The sequence below is a fragment of the Manihot esculenta genome, chromosome 4 (genome assembly GCF_001659605.2).
Source record: "Manihot esculenta cultivar AM560-2 chromosome 4, M.esculenta_v8, whole genome shotgun sequence".
Taxonomy (NCBI): domain Eukaryota; kingdom Viridiplantae; phylum Streptophyta; class Magnoliopsida; order Malpighiales; family Euphorbiaceae; genus Manihot; species Manihot esculenta.
This window is the reverse complement of record NC_035164.2, coordinates 26,845,947-26,866,484: the sequence shown is the minus strand read 5'-3', so window position 1 is coordinate 26,866,484 and position 20,538 is coordinate 26,845,947. Positions and strand designations below refer to the sequence as shown.

At 35.9% G+C, this 20,538-nt stretch overlaps 1 protein-coding gene across 2 annotated transcripts in view; it reads right to left on the bottom strand.

Moving 5' to 3' along the window:
* LOC110612796 (serine/threonine-protein kinase ATR) overlaps positions 1 to 19,559 on the bottom strand; it is a 36,265-nt gene extending 16,706 nt beyond the window's left edge. Inside the window, exons 1-5 of one of the 2 annotated variants that reach the window (XM_043955968.1) lie at positions 19,245 to 19,559; positions 19,001 to 19,145; positions 18,427 to 18,539; positions 17,863 to 18,197; positions 17,588 to 17,712 (exon numbers count right to left, since the gene is read on the bottom strand). In XM_043955968.1, coding sequence (XP_043811903.1) covers positions 17,588 to 17,712; positions 17,863 to 18,197; positions 18,427 to 18,539; positions 19,001 to 19,145; positions 19,245 to 19,416 — 890 coding nt within the window. In that variant the 5' untranslated portion in view covers positions 19,417 to 19,559. The remainder of the gene's footprint in view (positions 1 to 17,587; positions 17,713 to 17,862; positions 18,198 to 18,426; positions 18,540 to 19,000; positions 19,146 to 19,244) is intronic. The other variant, XM_021753598.2, reaches the window with a different exon arrangement.
* Between the last annotated feature and the right edge of the window lie 979 nt (positions 19,560 to 20,538).

Sequence of the window (20,538 nt, the reverse complement as noted above, 5' to 3'; positions counted from 1 at the left end):
TTAGATATAATTCTTTGGGTATAAATAGTCATATAAACCAATTGTAAAGATTAAGAGTGAAATACAAGAATTCTCTAAATTTTCCAAAAAATCTTCATGGTATCAAAGCCTTTTCCTGATTTTAGGGTTCAAATTTAACTTTTTCTTTTTTAGGGTTTCAAAACCCTAGATCCACCTTTTTTGGTACTAACCCATCTAGGAGCCTTTCCTCCTCTCACCGCTGGCACCAGGACTGTCGCCGGCCGATCGCCTAGCTCCAACGCCGAAAAAGCCCGCACGTGAGGCTCACGTGCCTCCCTTTCCCGGCGCTTGACCAATCGCCGCTCTAACCACTTCGGCGACGATTCCGACCATCTTTCCGGCCTTCCTATGCCGCTACCCGGTCTTTTGGTGAATTGATTGGGCTTTCTTGTGTGTACAACCTTAGGTACCTCCTATTCTTTCACGGTTCACAAATCTTTACCATGGCAGAAGGTAAAAGGGTCTCGATTCCTAACTCTGATTCCTCGTCCTCCGGTGCCACATCTAACTTTGTAAAATCAGGTAACGCTTCCTCTCTTAATAATGTTCCATGGATTATATTCTGGTGCGAATAGACACATGACAGGCTCTTCTAAAGGCTTTCTCAATTATTTTTCTTCTCTAACCAAAGATAGTGTCAGAATTGCTGATGGCTCTTTTACTCCCATATCCGGAACAGATTCTGTTATTTGCACATCTAACATTAAATTATCATCTATCCTTCATGTTTCCCACTTTCCTGTCAACCTTTTATCTGTCAGTGCTATTACCAATGCCCTTAATTGTAAAATTGAATTCTTTCCTGATCATTGTGTTATTCAGGATCTTCACACAGGAAAGAGGATTGGCAATGGTAGGCTGCATGATGGCTTATATTTCTTCGATATCTCAAGCCTGTTTTGGAGAAAATAAGGATGTCAATCAGGAAATAATACAGTGGCACAGACGGTTAGGGCATCCATCATTTTTTTGCCTTAGAAAAACTTTATTCTAATTTGTTTGCTAGAACTCAGTTTGATTCTCTATTTTGTGATGCTTGTGAGTATGCTAAACACACTAGAACATCATATCCTTTGAATCATAATAAAAGTCAAATTCCTTTTGCGACTATTCATTCTGATGTTTGGGGGCCTACTCAAACTGTCTCCTTGTCTGGTAATCGATGGTTTATCACCTTTATTGATTGTTGCACTCGAATGACTTGGGTCTATTTGATTAAAACTAAAAGTGATGTCTTTTCTCGTTTTCAATCCTTTCATAAGATGGTTTGTACTCAATTTGATACTAAGGTGAAAATTTTGAAAACTGACAATGGAAGAGAATACATGGATAGTAGCTTTTCTGCTTATTTGGAGAGTAATGGGATAGTACACCAGACTAGTTGTCCTTATACTAGTGCTCAAAATGGTATTGCTGAGAGGCAAAATAGGCATCTATTGGAAATAGCTCGATCTCTTATGTTCACTATGAATCTACCAAAAGCATATTGGGGAGATGCAATTCTTGCATCTGCTTATCTTATCAATAGAATGCCTCTCAAGACCTTTGACTTTATGAGTCCTTTGGCGGTTCTATAAGGGAAGAATTCATACGTTGTTCCACCAAAAGTATTTGGGTGTGTTTGCTTTGTCCATACTAGGACGGCATGAAAATTGGATCCCAAGGCCCTTAAATGTGTGTTTGTTGGGTATTCTCCAACACAGAAGGGATACAAGTGTTATCATCCTCCCTCTAGGAAATACTTAGTTAGTATGGATGTTACCTTCCGAGAAACTGAACCCTATTTCAGTACCACCCACTCACCTCTTCAAGGGGAGAATAATGAGCAAGAAGAGGCAATTCCGAATTCTGTGATTCTGAATGATATGGTTCAACTAGAAAGTTCGAGTTCTAGTAGACAGGGGGCGATGTCCAATCAGGGAGAGAGAACTGGTCGTTTGGACAAGGCAGATTTGAGAAGGTATTCGAGGAGAGACAAGGCAGAAGAAGCCATTATGCAGTCTACTCAGGGTCAAGAATCTTCTCCTGGTGAGTTACCTAGTCATGAATCTTTTTTTGGTGAGTTACCCACAACTCTTGAATGTTTCAATGACCTAGATAAACCTATTGCACAAAGAAAAGGGGTCAGATCTTGTACCAAACACCCTATTTCTAACTTTGTTTCTTATGAATCTTTATTTCCTTCCTATAGAGCTTTTGCCTTGTCTATTTTCTCTGTGTCTATTCCACAGGATTGGAAGAAAGCTCTTGCAGATCCTAAATGGAAGAAAGCAATGATTGAAGAGATGAAATCATTGGCTAAAAATGAGACTTGGGAGCTTGTCACTCTCCCACCTGTGAAGAAACTCGTTGGCTATAAATGGGCGTTCACAGTGAAACACAAAGCTGATGGCACAATTGAACGGTTTAAGGCCAGATTGGTTGCTAAAGGATTCACCCAAACCTATGAAGTGGATTACCAAGAGACATTTGCCCCAGTTGCAAAAATGAACTCAATCAGAGTTTTGTTATCCTGCGCAGCCAACTTGGACTGGACTTGTAACAGTTTGATGTGAAGAATGCTTTACTCCATGGAGATTTAGAGAAAGAAGTATTCAGGGAAATTCCTCCTGGGTTCACTGATGAGAAGACACAAGGAAAGGTGTGCAGGTTAAAAAAGGCTTTGTATGGGCTAAAACAATCTCCTAGAGCTTGGTTTGACAGGTTTAGCAGAGCCATGATATCCTTTGGTTACCAAAAAAGCAATGTTGATCACACTCTGTTTATCAAACACCACAAGGGTAAGATCACCCTTCTTATTGTTTATGTTGATGATATAGTGGTGACAGGCAATGACAAAGAGGAAATGACTCAACTAAAGAGGTCGTTAGCTCAAGAATTTGAAATCAAAGATCTAGGAAAACTGCAATATTTCCTAAGTATCGAGGTGGCTAGATCAGAAAAAGGAATTTTCATCTCCCAAAGAAAGTACATTCTAGATCTGTTGGAAGAAACTGGTATGATGGGGTGTAAACCAGCAGAATCTCCCATTAAAAGTAATCACAAGCTGGAAGCAGGAATTGGTGAGTCCGTGGATATTGAAAGATACCAGAGATTGGTAGGAAGGTTGATTTATCTCTCACACACTCGACTGAATATAGCCTATGCTAGTCAGCCAATTCATGCATGACCCTCGCAAGACTCATATGCAAGCTGTACTTCGCATCTTAAGATACCTAAAGTCTGCGCCAGGGAAAGGGCTTCTTTACTCCAAACATGGTTACCTCCGAGTTGAAGCTTTTACAGATGCAGATTGGGCAGGATCTCTCGATGACAAGAGATCCACCTCTGGCTACTGCACAGTTGTGGGAGGGAACCTTGTCACCTGGAGGAGCAAAAAACAAAGTGTTGTTGCTCGGTCAAGTGCTGAAGCAGAATACAGAGCAATGGCCCAAGGTGTGTGTGAACTCTTATGGTTACAGAAGTTATTGGAGGAGTTAAGGTTGCTCGAGAGAGACAAGATAACTTTATATTGTGACAATAAAGATGCTATAAGTATAGCACAAAATCCAGTCCAACATGACCGGACGAAGCACATTGAAATTGATCGGCACTTCATTAAAGAAAAATTAACAGACGCTGTCTTGAGCCTAGTTCATGTGACTTCTACTGGGCAACTTGCGGATGTGTTTACTAAAGAGCTCAACAACAAATCTACCATAATCTGATTTGCAAGTTGGGCATGTGCGACATCTTTGCACCAACTTGAGGGGGAGTATTGACTTATTTGTTAATCCTAACTGATTCTAGAGATATGATTTGATTTGATTTGATTTGATTAGGATCTTTAATTATCTCTGTAATTATTATTTGATTATTTGCTTCCTGTTTAGATATAATTCTTTGTGTATAAATAGTCATATAAACCAATTGTAAAGATTAAGAGTGAAATACAAGAATTCTCTAAATTTTTCCAAAATTCTTCAAATTTCATTAGTCTTTGTTCCCACATCGACTAGGTAGGCAAAAATCCTTCATGTATGATTTGGGCAATCATTCCCCTCCATATGGTGCCTTCTAGACTCAATTTATTTTATTAACAAAGTGTCGAGTCAATCTTTGTCTTGATGTTGCGCCATCCACAAACATCCAGTCCTGCAAATTTCACCCTCCAACCATGGGCTTGAGCGGTTTGTCATCCCACATAAATTGTGTATAATTTGAGCTTCCTCCCGTCGCACGGTGTCGTTTGGGGTAGAGTTAAGTACGATCCATTATATCAACAATCTTGATATTATAATTATTTGAATAATGAAAGCTATACCAAGATGGTTTACGTTTCTAGGTATCAGTATGATGATTTTATTTTAACAAGAAGATGAGAACATTATAAGAACTTGAAAAAAAGCAAATATTTGGCATAATTTCTTATTCTTCATATGGTTTGGTTTTAATAATTTTGATATCTCTACCTATTATAATTATTTAGATAATGAAAATTAAATTATACTGAAATGGTTTAAGTTCTCTAACAATTAGTAGTAATATTTTAAAGAGAATGAAAACATTATTTAGAACATGAAAGGAAGCAGCCAAGAATTGATGATCTAAAGTTTCAAAGAGGACAACAATCCCTTTAGTAAAGAAAAAAGTTTTCTTTGGTAGTTGATACTTGGATCTTTTTGGGTTGTTCATAAGGTAATCATTGCTTTTAGTATTGTCCATCTTCTATCCTCTGCATAGTGCAAGTTTTGAGTCCATGTTTTTACAAAAGATGGTCCACTTGTTAATTTTCTTAATCTGTATTATTAACAAGGCAGGCTCTAGATACCTAGTTAAAACTTCCACAAGCTAGTGGCAACAAACTACAATCAAACCACTAAAAGTGTATAATAATAATATCATATCAAAGAAAAAGACGACACAGACTCTGAAGAAGGCCAAAGGCTTCTCACATTTTGGTATAAAGGGGATGTCAGATATTTCAAATGAATGCAACATTCCTCTTGCTTTGCAAAAAGAATACTTCCATGGTTTAAACCTATGGCCTTCAAGCTACAATTACTCTAAGGGCTCACCTACTATCAATTTCAAGACAAGTGAATAAATTTGTGACAAGAAACTGAACTTGGCTAAAGGTCCTTTTTGTTTAGCTATAAAATACAAAACAATAATTGATTATAACTGATATATCCTAAAAGTTGGTAAAACTACAACTAATTATTCCAATTCAGGTGTAATAAGGTACATATCATATCTATTATTTTATTATTGAAATATATATGTAATGATCCGTTTATTATACAACATATATGAGAATTAAAAATATATTTATTAAAAGATTACTTTTTTATGTATACACATATTTTTTATCATATAAGAATGAATATAATAAATAGCTTAATTTTTATATTTTTTTATATTAATATATTATTTCTTATAACCAAAAATAATTTTTTGATATAAAATGATAATTTGGAGGTATAAAATTTTGAAATTAATAAATTTCAAAAGGATAAGATAGTCAAAATTAAAAATTAAATTAAATTAGCTACCAATTAAAGCTTTTATCTTGCAGTTGATAAAAACTGCAGCTAATAAATAGAGTTTTAATTATCAGCTGCAATTTTGATTGATTTACCAAACAAGTCTGTTCTCTATAAACTTTATCCACAGTTGAATCGAATCTCCCTTAAGTCTTGATTTATAAAGTTGGAATCGAACACATGGATCTATTTTTGGTTTTACTTAGTCAAGAAAATAAAAAAGGATGACCCTGTGCACGAAGCATCCCACACTTGAGTGCTCTGACAAAATAATGTGCTTATATTAAAAACTGTATTCGTGGCAGAAATATTGATATTAAAAGCTTCTGAATGTTTCATATTAAATTGGGACATGATTGAAAAACAAAAGTCTTAAATTCCAATCACAAATCACAATCACACGAAGTAACTTCCGTGAAACAAAAGTCATTATTACCCTAACTTCGCTTTACATCAGTCTCCAGAAAAGATCCTTAATAGTTAATTCAAATCCCCCACGACATCACCAAACTATTTGCTTCAAATGTATCTCACAAAATTTTGTGGAATTAAATTGAATTTCGTGTTTTGCATATTTGGTTTCTTTTATTTAAAAAAAAAAAATCAACAAAGCCAAATCTTATGGAATTTCAAATGAATTCCGCAAAATTAAGACAATCACATTTTTGGACTAAACACATAGCTTATTATGTGTTTTTATTACATACTCCCCCCCCCCCTACCTCTTTCTCTCACCACCACACATTTGACATTAATATTTTGAGATTAAATATCAAACATAATTTATGCATAATTAAAAAAACTTATTCCTTGTAAAGAAAATATATTTAAATTAGGGATATTTTAATAAGAAAAATAACTAAGCTTTGAAGTAGATAGTAAGGATAAATTTTATCTGATTATAATGTTTAGGAAGTAAGATTTTTATATTGAAGATGTTTTAGGAAACAAGGATCAGAGAGATTATCAGAAAGATGGTAAGGAGTAAAGAAAGAAAGAGAGAAGAGAAAGCCAAAACACAAAAGACTAATTTTTATTAACTTGTGTTATTATCATATTACATAGAACTCTATATTTATAATGGAAGATACATGATATTTAAGGAATGCTATCAATCAATCATATACATGATATTTATGGAATGCTATCAATCAATCATAAATCACTCCTAAGATTTTGCTAAACAATCTCATGATTGTCTCATAAATAAGCATGAGATTTTTCAATGAGACTTATCCCATTACTTGGGGAAAATCTCATAATTCAAACACTCCCTCTTAATGAGATTTTTGAGAAAGTCATGGAATTATTATCAAGCACTCCTTTTTCCTTTAATCTGTCACCTTTTTTTTTCTTTTTAATACCATGTGAAAATTGAGAAAGGTAGAGAGATTTGGAAAAAAATAGCTTGGGACTCCAACCCACAGCTTTGGGACTCAAACCCAGAAGGAGAAAGTAAGCTTTAGGACTCAAACTCTCAGCTGCAAAGAAGGAAGAGCAAAGAAAGATCATCAAAATGTTTAAATACTAGGAAGCCATAATTGAAATACAATACAAATAGAACTACCAAAAGAAAAGTAGAAGAGAAAAAGTGAGCTAGGACTTCAAACCCAGCTCTGAAATTGTAAGGAAGGAAAAGAAAATTTTTATGTGGAGAGAAAGGGAAAGGAGGCCTAGAATTTTAAAACTTTGATACTATGTGAAATTTTTAGAAAGGTGGTAAGGAGGAGAAATGGAAGGAAGAGAGAAGAGAGTGGAAAAAATAGAGAATTTTGGGAGGAATTTTTAATTCTACTCCAATTGAATTGATCTTTACAAAATTTAAGTATTTATATACAAAAAATCAACCTAATTTAGAAATATATATAATAAAAGTAAAATTTCTATAATCAAACCTAATTAGGAACCCAAAGATCTAAATCCTACTAATTAGGAATATTCTATGTTGGTCAATACTCCCTCTTAAGTTGGTGCATAGATATCACACATGCCCAACTTGCAAATTAAGGTGTGATAGATCTTATTGTTGAGCCTTTTGGTAAACACATTAACTATATTTGTCCATCGGAAGTCACGACCTAATCTCAAAACACCATTTATTAACTTCTCTTTAATAAAATATCGATCAATCTCTATATATTTGGTTCGGTCATGTTGAACCGAACTGTGAGCCATACCGATGGCAGCTTTATTGTCACAGTACAAGTGCAGTTTGTCCCTTTATTCCTCCTGTTGAATCCCACATCGGTTGTGGAAAAGGGTAATGTGCCCCTTATATGAACTATAAACACTCCTCCCCCCTTGAGCTAACTTTTAGATGAGTTAGACCTAACCCAAATTTAACATGGTATCAGAGCCTCCCATCCGATATTGGACTCCCATAAATATGTCACGCACTGGTAAAATTTTGGGCGTGAAGGGGTGTGTTAAATTCCACATCGGTTGTGGAAAGGGGTAATGTGCCCCTTACATGAACCATGGCACTCCTCCCCCCTTAAGCTAACTTTTGAGGTGAGTTAGGCCTGGCCCAAATTTAACACCTCCAACAATCTCTACAACCATAGGAGTTCACAAGCTCCTTGTGCCATCGCTTTATACTCCACTTCAGCACTTAATCGAACGACAACACTTTGCTTTTTGCTTCTCTAAGTGACAAGGTTTCCTCTCACAAATGTGCAGTATCCACTAATTGACCTTCTATCATCAAGGGATCCAGCTTAATCTGCATCTGTGAATACGTGTATGCGGAGATGACCATGTAGAGAATAAGAGATTTTTCCTATGAGCAGACTTCAAGTATCACAAAATGCAAAAAAACAATTTGCATGTAAAGCTCACAAGGATTATGCATAAACTGACTAACTAAACTGACTACATATGCTATGTCTAGTTGAATATGCGAAAGATAAATCAGTCTGCCTATCAATCTCTAATATATGACAATATCTACTGATTCACTACTTGTAGTTTGTGATTGCTCTCAATGAGAGTTTCTACAGGTTTACAGCCTAACATATCAATCTGTATTTCCTCTAAAAAATAAAAATTTCCTCCTTTAAACTGGCAATCTCGATTCTCAAAAAATACTAAAATTTTTCTTGATCTTCAATTTCGAACTCCTGGGCCAAAAGCTTTTTCAGTCGAGTCATTTCCTTATTGTTATCACCTGTCATTACTATGTCATCAATGTATACTATGAGAAGAGTAATTTTATCCTTGTGATGTCCGATAAATAAAATTTGTCCAACATTACTCTGTTCATAGCTAAAGAAAAACATAGTTCTACTGAATCGATCAAACCAAACTCTAGGTAATTGTTTCAACTCATACAAAGCCTTCTTTAGCCTTCACACCCTTCCTTGTGTTTTTTCATCAGCAAATCGAGAAGGGTTTTCCATATATACTTCCTCCTCTAACTCTAAGTCTTCCTAGAGGAATGCATTTTTCACATCAAATTGTTATAGGTCCCGGTCAAGATTGACAGCGCAAGATAGCAAAATTTTGATTGAATTCATTTTGATAACAGAGGCAAAACTCCCAGTAATCCACTCCATAGGTTGGTTTGAGCATATCCCTTAGCAACTAGTCTGGCCTTGAATTTTTCAATTGATCCATCTGTTTTGTGTTTCACACTACAAATGGTTTTTTTTTCATATGGAAGAAACACCAACTCCCATGTCTCACTTTTAACCAAGACTTTCAGTTCTTCAATAACCAAGAATTTTTGATAGCTTTCTTTCAATCCTGATAGACAGAGGAAATAGACAAGACAAAAGCTCTATAGAATAGAGAAAAAATCATGAGAAAGTTAGAAAGAGTATTTTGTGCAAGACCTAACTCTTTTTTTAGCAACTGGACTCACCAAATAGAGAAGAGGAAAAGATAGAGAAGAGGAAAAGATGGAGGAGAGGAAGATGCATGACACTGAGTAGGCTGCACAATGGCTTTTTCTGCTTTTGTTGTGTCTCTTTTTGAGGATCTCCTTAAATCTAATTTATTCAAACGCCCAATTATCCTTTTCTGATCACCAATAGTCTCCCCTATATAGTAGTATCCTCTTGAGTAAAATGCTCTAGAGTTATAGGACTAGGAATCATCTCTTCTCTCTCATTGTCCTCCCTCGAAGAAGTGATGGAGTAGTACTGAAGTAAGGTTAAGTCTCTCTAAACATAATATCTATACTAATAAAATGTAAGTATAAAGTATTTTCTAGATGGGTCTGGTAACACTTGTAACCTTTCTATGTGAAAGAATACCTAACACACATTTAAGAGCCCTCAGATTGAGATTATCACCTGTCCTAGTATGAACAAAACATATCTATTAAAACACCTTTAGTGGAACAGTATAAGTATTATTCCCTTGTAGCATCTTTAAAGGGCTTTTAAAGGTAAGAGCTTTGAGAGACATTTTATTAATGAGATAAACTGTGGCTAAGACTGCATCTCCCCAATAGGTTTTTGGAAGATTAATGGTGAAAAGGAAAGATACGGTTACTTCCAACAGGTGCTTATTTTTCCTTTCAGCAACACTATTTTGGACACTAATGCAAGAACAACTAATTTGATATAGTATCCCATTAAACTCTAGATAAACAGAAAAAACGACTATCCATGTACTTTGTGCCATTATCATTTCTCAAAACTTTTATTTTAGCATCAAATTGAGTACAAATCATCTTGTGAAAAGGTTGAAAGTAAGAAATCACATCACTTTTTGCCTTTATCAAATAAACCCAAGTCATGCGAGTGCAACAATCAATAAAAGTAACAAACCAATGATTGCTAGATAGTGAGACCATTTGAATGGGTTCCCAAACATCAGAATGGATGATCACAAAAGAATCGTACTCTCATTGCTACTTGAGGGATAAGAGGTTTTTGTATGCTTAGCATACTTATAAGCATCACAAACTAAAGAACCACATTGAGCCTTGGAAAACAAATCAGGATATAGTTTCTTTAAAACAAAGAAGGATAGGTGTCATAACCATTGATGCCACTATATGATTTCCCTAATTTCTTTCTGAAATCTTTGATAAAAAAGAAAGAGAGAGAGAGCAAATTGAGAGAAAGTGCTTGATCATTCCCATCAAGCCAATTAGGATATATATACTACTTATAAGAGTAAATATTAGGTAAGAAAATAAATTAATTCCTAATTATAGCTTAATCATATCCCAATCATATCACACAATCATATCCCTAATTATCACTATAAATCTAGGCTATTTACAGAAATAATCTATCGCCATTATGTCGAAAAAATACGGAATGATCAGAATCACTTCGAGATATTCCAAACTGTTGAACTATGGTGCTTAATCGTCTGAACCATACTCTTAGAGACTGTTTTAAACCATACAATGAGCACAGAAGAGCCTGACTCCCCCAGAGCAACAAATCCAGGAGGTTGCTCCATATAGACTGCTTCAGCGAGTTCTCCATGAAGAAAGGCATTTTTAATGTCCAGTTGATGAAGGGCCCAGTGATTAATTGCAGCCAGTGAGATAAGGAGGCGAACAGAAGCTATTTTGGCTACTGAATAGAAAGTATCACCATAGTCAAGCCCAAAAATCTGTGTGTAACCTTTAGCTACAAGGCGAGCTTTAAGCTGATCAATTTTGCCATCAAGCCCCACCTTAACTGTGTAAACCCATTGACAACCAACACCCATTGACAACCAACACCCATTGACAACCAACAGTAGACTTGCCAGATGGTAAAGAGACCAGTTTCCAAGTTCCATTATCATGAAGAGCAGTCATCTCCTCAGCCATTGCATTACACCAACTAGGATGATCCAATGCTTCTCTAACTGTCTTGGATATAGAAACAGCAGACATGGTGGAAACAGAAGTATAATAGAAAGGAGACAAACGATGGTAACTCACAAAATTATAAATGGGATGAGGATTGCGAGAAGAGTGAATACCTTTTCGGAGAGCAAGAAAAGGAGTAGCTGTTGCTACTGAAGGCATGACCGAAGTAGGGGATGATGGAATTGGAGGTGAGTCATTAGAAGTACCTGCATCAGGGAGAGAAGTATCATTGTTAGTAGCAGATGGGTGGGGCCAACGGGTGTAGACCTGAAGGGGTGAACTGACATGAGGCCAAAGAGAGATAAGAGGTGCAGGTAGAGGCAAAGCGCTAGGAACAAAGGTTTTGTGCATTGGACTAGAAGATAAGTAAGGGAAAGTTTCAAAAAAGGTGACATCTGCAGAGACAAAATATCTGTTAGTAGTGGGATTATAGCATTTGTAACCTTTTTGAAGCCAAGAATAACCGAGAAAGACACATTTAACTGATTTGGGCTAGATTTTGTCTTTACTAGGGGTATGATCATGAACAAAATATATACATCCAAAAACTCGCAGTGACAACTGATTGGAGGTCTGGTTAGGAAAGAGAACTGAATGAGGACTCTGATGCTGCAAGACAGAAGAAGGCAGATGGTTGATCAAGTAGCAGGCAGTAAGGACCACCTCGTCCCAAAAACGCAGCGGAACATTATGATGTATGAGTAAGGTGCGGGCGATTTCAATCAAATGCCGATTTTTGTGCTCGGCAACACCATTTTGTTGAGGAGTATGGACACAAGAAGTTTGGTGAGTAATACCCTGAATAGACAAGAAATGAGAAAAAGAGGAGGAAAGATATTCTCATGCATTATCACTACGCAAAACTTTAATGCGCACACCAAATTGATTATGTATTTCAGCACAAAATTTTTGAAAAATGGAGAATAACTCAAAGCGATTCTTCATTAAAAATAGTCAAGTGCAACGAGAATAATCATTAATAAAAGTAACAAAATACTGAAATCCCAAAGTTATACTGACACGACTTGGACCCCAAATATCTGAATGAACAATGTCAAACATCAAAGTGGCCCTGTTATTAACTCGCTTGGGAAATGAAGCCCGAGTTTGTTTCCCAAGTTGACATGACTCACATGATAAAGAAGACAAAGAAGAAAGACTGGGGACAATTTTCTGCAATTTGAGAAGACTAGAATGTCCCAAACGGTTATGAATAAGCTCAGTGGACATGGTAGAAACAAAAGCAACTGGAGAGAGAGGAGAGGTGGTACAATCCTTGTGACTCAGATCATGTTCCAATCATTCTCCCAGTACTCCGGTCCTGCACAACAACAGAATCAGCAGTAAAGGTTACTGAACAATTAAGATTTTTGGTCAATTTGCTAATGGAGATTAAATTATATGGACATTCAGGAGTGAACAAGACAGTAGTTAAGGAAATAGAAGGAAGAAGTTGGATGTTTCCTATTCCTTTAACTTGAGTTTGCGAACCATTAGCTAAGGTGACTTTAGATGGTGAAGAAGGTGAAACAAGAGTAGAGAAAAGATTGTGATTACCAGAGATGTGATTAGAAGCACCATGAGTCTAGGATCCATGGACCAACAGGTGAAGACTTAGTTAGACAAGCAAAGGAATTACAGGAGTGAGCAACGTTGGAAGATGGAGGATGTTGCTTATACCCCTGTCCTACAAACCATAATTCTACGGATGCAACCCAAGACATATAATTATCACTCCCTTGCAACTTCACCGTAGCAATTGAAAAAGAAGGTTTAAGAAACTCAGAACCTGTATTGAGGGTGTTTTGCTGCTTAGACATGTCGGAAGAGATTCTGAAACAACAATGGACCGAGTAGAGATCTGAATCTGCCAAAAAAAGGGCCGAATCTGCCAAAAAAGGGTCGAATCTGACAAGAAAAAAGAGACCCACGCTGTGAACAGTAAATTCGTTGTTACTATTCACAAAGGGCGTGTGAAGGCGAGTTGAATCAGGTGGTCGGACCTATTGGGCTTTTGTCGCCGTCGCCGGACAACGCAGAGGGAAGAATCGCCGGCGTGAAAAGGTAGCCGGAAAAGGGTGCACACGCCGGCGCATGGCCGGAGACGGGTTGGTTGGCGGCAGCGCGTGGAGGCACGTCAGGCCAAATTTGGAGGCGGTGCTTCACCGAAAAGTAGATCAGTCCCCGGCGTGGAAAATGGGCTGGGTGGTGAGACTAACTGATTTTCAAAAAGTCACCAAAGCAAGGTGGCAGATCTGCCACTCATAGGGGAACCAAGTTTCTTGGCTCTGATACCATGAAATCTTTGATGAAAAAGAAAGAGAGAGAGAGCAAAAGTTTTGAGAGAAAGTGCTTGATCATTCCCATCAAGTCAATTTGGGTATATATACTACTTACAAGAGTACATATTAGGTAAGAAAATAAATTAATTTCTCTAATTATAGCCTAATCATATCCCAATCATATCACACAATCATATCCCTAATTATCACTACAAATCTAGGCTATTTACAGAAATAATATCAACATTCAGAAATAATCTCAACACTTTCAAAAAGAGCCCAAGGTGAATTCAAATCCAGATTCCCTTCTAACATATATAAGCTATCATATAGTCTACCATAACCAATCATCTTCTCAATTTGAAGGTCTTGAATAACACAATGATCAAGAAAAACTAAATTTTACAATTAAAAGTTTTGGTAAGAGCACTGATAAATAAGATTAATAGAAAAATGAGGAACATGAAAAACAGAAAATAGCTTAATATTGAAGTACAAACAATCAATTTGATTTCAAAAATAGGAACGAAAGAACCATTAACTATTTTAACCGTGTCCTTTTGTAATCAAGGAAGGTAATTAAGGAAGCATTTAGAGGAACCCGTCATGTGTCTATCTGCACCAAAATCAATAATTCACGGAGCACTATCACCGACGACATTTAGAAAACAATAACAAAGCAACCACAACAATGGAAAAGAGATTGCCCAACTAAAATAAATACTCAATCAACACCCTTCTTAGCAAAGAATCCTTTTTGCTTTTGCCATAAGAGAGAGCAGTAACAAAGCAAAGGAATACCCAAACAACTAGACGCTGCCCACACTAACAAAACACCCAATCAACACCAAATCCAACAAGAAATAGCAAGAATAGGCCAGAAAGAGAGGTCCAGAGGCAGTGACGGGGTTCGGGTGTGAAGATCTACGCTTGAAACAAGCTCACGTGCCGAGGAAGGATGGCACGTGAGTCACGCACCAAGATCTCGATCACCAGAGGTTGGCGGATGGCCGACGAAGGGGCTATGTTTCCAATGGGCTAGGTGGTGATAAAGAAAAATGGGTCTAGGTAGGTGAGTACCACATTTGGTTGCCTAGGATTTTGGAAGTCCAAAATTAAATTGAACCCCTAAATTAGACAAAAACTCTGATACCATGACAAATTTTGAAAGCAATTTTTAATTCTATTCCAATTGAATTGATCTTTACATGGATTGAGTATTTATACACAAAGAAATTCGTAATGACTCAAATAAAAGCCGTTTTAGGGATACCTGATTCCTTCACCCTGATTTGATGATAGCCTGATTTTAGAACCAATTTTGAAAATTTGAAAAATATTGAGCTCCATGTAACTCATCTAGCATTTCAACAATTACTGGAATAGGGTATTTATGAGGAACTGTGGCTCGATTGAGTGTCCTGTAATCAACACAAAATCGCCAACTTCCATGAACAGAACCGAGTTGGAAAAAGGACTTGAACTAGGACGAATGATTTCGGCAGCTAACATTTCCCCGACCAACTTCTCAATCTCATCTTTTTGATAGTCACCATAGCGATATGATTTCACATTCACTGCTGAAGTTCGTGCTACTAAAGTGATGACATGGTCAATGGTACGCTTGGGAGGCAAGGAAGTCACTTCATTAAATAATTCTGCATATGGTTGCAGTAGAGAAGACAATTGTTGTATCTTATCGTCGAGAATGGGAACAGGTGGTAATGTAGAAACTTCCCACATAACTAAAGAATAATCAACAATTATTTTAGATAACTTAGATGCTGAGATTACCTCTCTGGTGCAAGATGGCAATCCTATCTAAGCGACTAGCTGTCCTTTTAGGTGGAATGCCATCCTCATTTTAGCCCAATTAATCTGCATATCACCTAATGTCGTCAACCAAGCCATACCTAGAATAATATCCACCCTTCCCAAGAGAAACACAAAGCAAATAGCTGTAATATCAACACTACCCAATCTGAGAGGAAGCTGTCGACAAACTCCAGAAGTAGAAACCCGATGACCTCACCCAATTTTACTCCAAAAAATAGGTGTAGCTTCGACAGATAGTTGCAACTGGACAACCAAAGTTTCGGACACAAAGTTATGACTTGCCCCACTATCAATCATGATGGTAATAGAGCGATTGAAAAACTGCCCCACTAGTTTCATCGTCTTAGGAGAAGAGACGCCGCCAACAGAGTAAAAAGGAAACTCTATATTGTGTTTTTGTGGGAGGTAACCTGGCCTCATGGAAAAGTAAGAAGCAAAATGTAGTCTCCCATTCTAGCGCCAAATCTGAATATCGAGCCATGGCACAAGCCGTTTGTGAAGTCTTGTGAGTACGTCAACTATTGGAAGAAGTTGGGTTCACAAATTCGGTCCCTGCTAAGTTGTGGTGTGATAATCAAGCAGCTATCCACATTGCCTCCAATCCAATATTTCATGAGAAGACTAAACACATCAAGATTGATTATCATTTTGTTCGTGAAAAGGTCCAACAAAAGATAATATCAACAGGATATATCTAAACTGGAGAACAACTAGGAGATATCTTCACTAAAGCTCTAAATGGGACTCAAGTTGATTATATATGTAACAAGTTGTGCATGATTAACATCTATGCTCCAACTTGAGGGGGAGTGTTATAGGTTATAGGTTATAGGAAGTAAATATGTTAATATAGGAAGTAAATATTGATAGATGGATCAGTTACTTAATCTTACGGATTGTAGAATCATAGACTTGATTTTCCTTCCCGTTTAGATACGGTCTCTCATGTATAAATAGGTTATAATCTCTATTGTGAAATATAACAAATATTATCTTTCTACAGATCTCAAGTGCCTTTTTTATAGTGAATGCTACATTCAGATTGCATCAACATTTGAATTCAAAATACTTCCTATCTTCCATTTAAATTTAAAATTTAAAAATTTAACTAAAGATAGCAACTAAAAAAAGAAATTAGAGATAACAAACTAAGATACTGATCTTATTTGTTGTAACCACTTTGATCAGAATCTATCAAATAGAAGGATAATGCATATCCATTACAATGCTCCTCTCTACCTGATCTAAGTGATTGTCGATTCCTCGTTCCATTCTAGTTTTGGGCATGGAGCAAGCAGAAGGGGCAGGTCAGACCAATTTGGTAGAGTTAGAAATACAAATGGAAGAAACAGGGATAAACTGGGGAAAAAAATTGTCTCAACTACTCAAAAAGACTATAAACTAAAAACCAAGAGGAAAAGCTCCCGTCTAGCAACTGCTAGCCCAGCAAATAGAGCTGAATACAAGATAAGAAAACAAGCTTACCCTACACAATACTCATATCCCCTTTTATAACAAACTGCTGATTCACTAAATGGAATATTGCCTCATGATTGGTATTAGGGAATCTCCTGCAGTGCCCAATCTCCTTTTTTGTCATTCACTACAGCTGGGATATTCTGGACTCTTCCTGCTTCTCTCTCCAGCTCCGTTACCCCCTTTCCTTTCAATCTCTTTCTATAATAAACTCTTAATGGTTGTTGGTCATGGCCATAGAGATCAGCCCATTTGTTCTGCTTCCATCAAGAATTCACTTGAAATGATTTCTATATTTCTAATTCATTTGAATAAGACAAAGGTGTACAATTGGACCTAGAATTTGCCCCACAAATATGGTGCCAAGGAAATTTCTAACTGCCCATGACAATGCAAAGCCAAATTTACTGACCATGACAATGCAATCTGGATGCTACAGCATAGAAATAACACTCACATAGAGGATTTGTTCTCAAGGCTTCTAAGTTCTAAGAAAAAAAAATGCATTATTTATAGGAAGTGCAATGCCATTCCAAACATAGTCATGCCAAGGAAATTTCTAACTTCTTAGTGCCCCATTTAAGGTTAACAATGAGATTTCTCCTACTTTAAGACTAAGCATATACCTGAATACTGGAAGCCCTTCTTTGTCCTCACTTAATATTGCAGCTATTGACTCAATTATATTCTGGTGAGGAACGATGTCACCATCTATCACTGATCCAATGATGCGTGCAAAGTCAAAACATGCCTTGAAAAAATTTTATTGTCAGACACTTGTTACACACACAATCAAATAAACTAATAGGCAGTAGCAATAATATTTGTATAACAGATCCAGAAACCACATAATAGCTCAACAAGCTAGCATCAACAAGTAAATAGAAATGTTTCTACCCACCATATGCAAGTCAGCATCTCCATAGCATAAGAGAGAACAGGAAGCCAAAACACTTGATATATTGATAAGTCCCTCCACATATAGAGTTCCTTCAGTTATGCATTTGTTAAGAAGTCTAATTATCCAAGTTGCGAAAGGTTGCCACCTCCTTTTGCCCATAACGTCGATCAAGATGCCAGCACCATCCACTGGTTTACTGCTTGCAGGAAGATCACAAAGACAAGCAGGATCTCCTAAAAATCCAGTAAAAGACTTACAGAAACACTTCAAAGTTGATCCAGCAGAACCTGTAATGCTTATGTTTTCAGCAGAAAGGGATGCCACACACAAAAGATCTGTACAAAGTTGAAGAAATGTTAACGTTGAAAATATTTATACCATGCAGATAAAATTTATAAAGCACAACAAAGAACACCACTTACAAGACCAGAGAGATGGCATTCATTATTCCAATTTCTAATTACAGGAAAGCTATAGCTCCAAACTAAGGTCCCTAAACTATCTTAAAGAAGTTTATCATAACTTCTATTTATAAAGAGACACTTAGAGAAAGTTGTTCTTTACCTTCAACAGCCAACATGGCATCAATGAAAAATTGACAGTATGCATCTCGGGCTCCAGTTCGAAGCAAGGATAACAGAGATCCAACCGTTTCAAAAATAACTCCATGTCGTGAACTGAAACATAGCAATCCCCGAACAGATGGTTAGCAAGACAGATAGACATATAGACACAATATCAAAGATACAAACATGCCATTATCCGATCAAAACATTCTTAAATCATTATTTTTTTCTCAATCTCAGTAGCCATTTGTGTTGCAATAGTGGTGGTTTCACCAAGTCGCAAAAATAAGCACTTTTTCATTTGCAGTCCCCACAATGGCTAGCTTCTAGGACAGATGGCAATTGCTAATGCTTATGGAATTCCAACAGAAAATATATTTACCACACATAGTATTTCAATTAAAAAAAATATTTCTACACACCCTATCTTGCTAAGTTTCACATCTCATTTTAAGATTCTCTTTTTCCTTCCACTTTCCCCCTCATAAAAACGTTAGTGTCTCATCAAAGTAAAGAATAGTCTTAATTGTAAACCATATCATTATTTAGATAGAAATGTTAAAGCCACTCACCGAAATGCAGGTTCTGCAAAGAATGGCAAAATCCTACCGATCACCGGCAGTATAGCACTGGCCTTCCCATGGTAGAAGACGCCAGGAAAATTCCTCGCAGTGTGAGAAATTAGCTTCAATACAGCGATAACCTCTCTCTCACTGGCTGCACGAAACTCAAATTTCTTTGAGGTTAAACTTCTATTACCGAAAGGAACAAAGGAGAAACTTCGGGGGAAACAAACAGAATGCTAGGGTTACTAACCTGCCGAAGAGGGGACGACGTAGGCATGAAGGAGATTAGGAAGGACGGCGCGAAATCTGGTCTTTAATGCATCATCGTCGACTTTGCAAGGTGGAGTGGAAGAGGTTGCCGCTATGCGTTCTCGAAGTTCGTGTACTAAGCTCGAGAGGTTACTCGCGATTTCGCCTCCCATTTCCACTCTCTGCTACACTGACACGCTTTCCCTTCTCTTCCCTCCCCTCCCAAATTCGAAATGTTCATTTGCAAACTATGCCATGGCAGCAAGACGAGACGTTTTCGGGCATGCCGACTGTCAATTATTGTATATATATATATATATAGATGTATAATCTTTAAAAGAAGGAATAAGGTAATATTTATCCAGGCGTTTTGCAAAATTAGGGTCGGGCGAATATAAATTTGGAGTCGGGTGAAGCTTGTTTTCTTTTTGTTTTTTTTTTTTAAATTAAAATCGGGTGAATATAAATTTGGGGTCAGGTGAAGCTTGTTTTCTTTTTATTTTGTTTTTTAAATTGTGGCCTGCCCCACTTAAATAGCGAGCGAAGCCACAATTTGGTTTTTTATTTTTAATTATTAATATATTATAATTAAATATTTATATTATATTAATTTAAAAATATTATATTTTTATAATAATAATTTTTTTATATAATTTTAATGTTGTAATATTTAATAGATTTTATTATTAATTTTTAAATAAAAAATTACTGATATTATATAATTTTAAAGTTTAATTTTATTGTAATTAGATGTATAAAAATAATTCGATTGTGATTGAATATATAAAAATAATTTATCGTATAATATATATTTATATAGTGATAAATTTTTTTATTATTTTAATAAATTAATATATTAATGCTGTGATTAAATAGTATGAATAATTTTATATACGTTTAATCATATGATAATATTATTTAATAACTCTTCAAAGTATTAAGATAAATTAAAAATAGTTATTATATTTTATAAAAATATTTTTAATATATAAGAGTTTAATAATAAAAGACTGAACATAAAAAATATTTACAATATAATATTATTGTATACAATATCACTTTATTAAATTTTTTATAGTATATATTTATCCAATAATAAAATTTTTTATTATTTTAATAGATTAATACAGTAATTCTGTAATTAAATAATACCGGTAATTTCGTACACATTTAATATTATTTTATAACTCTGTAAAATACTAAAATCAGTTATAAATAGGTATTATATTTTATAAAAATATTTTTAATATATAAGAATATTATAAAAGTTAATAATAAAGAAATACACATAAAAA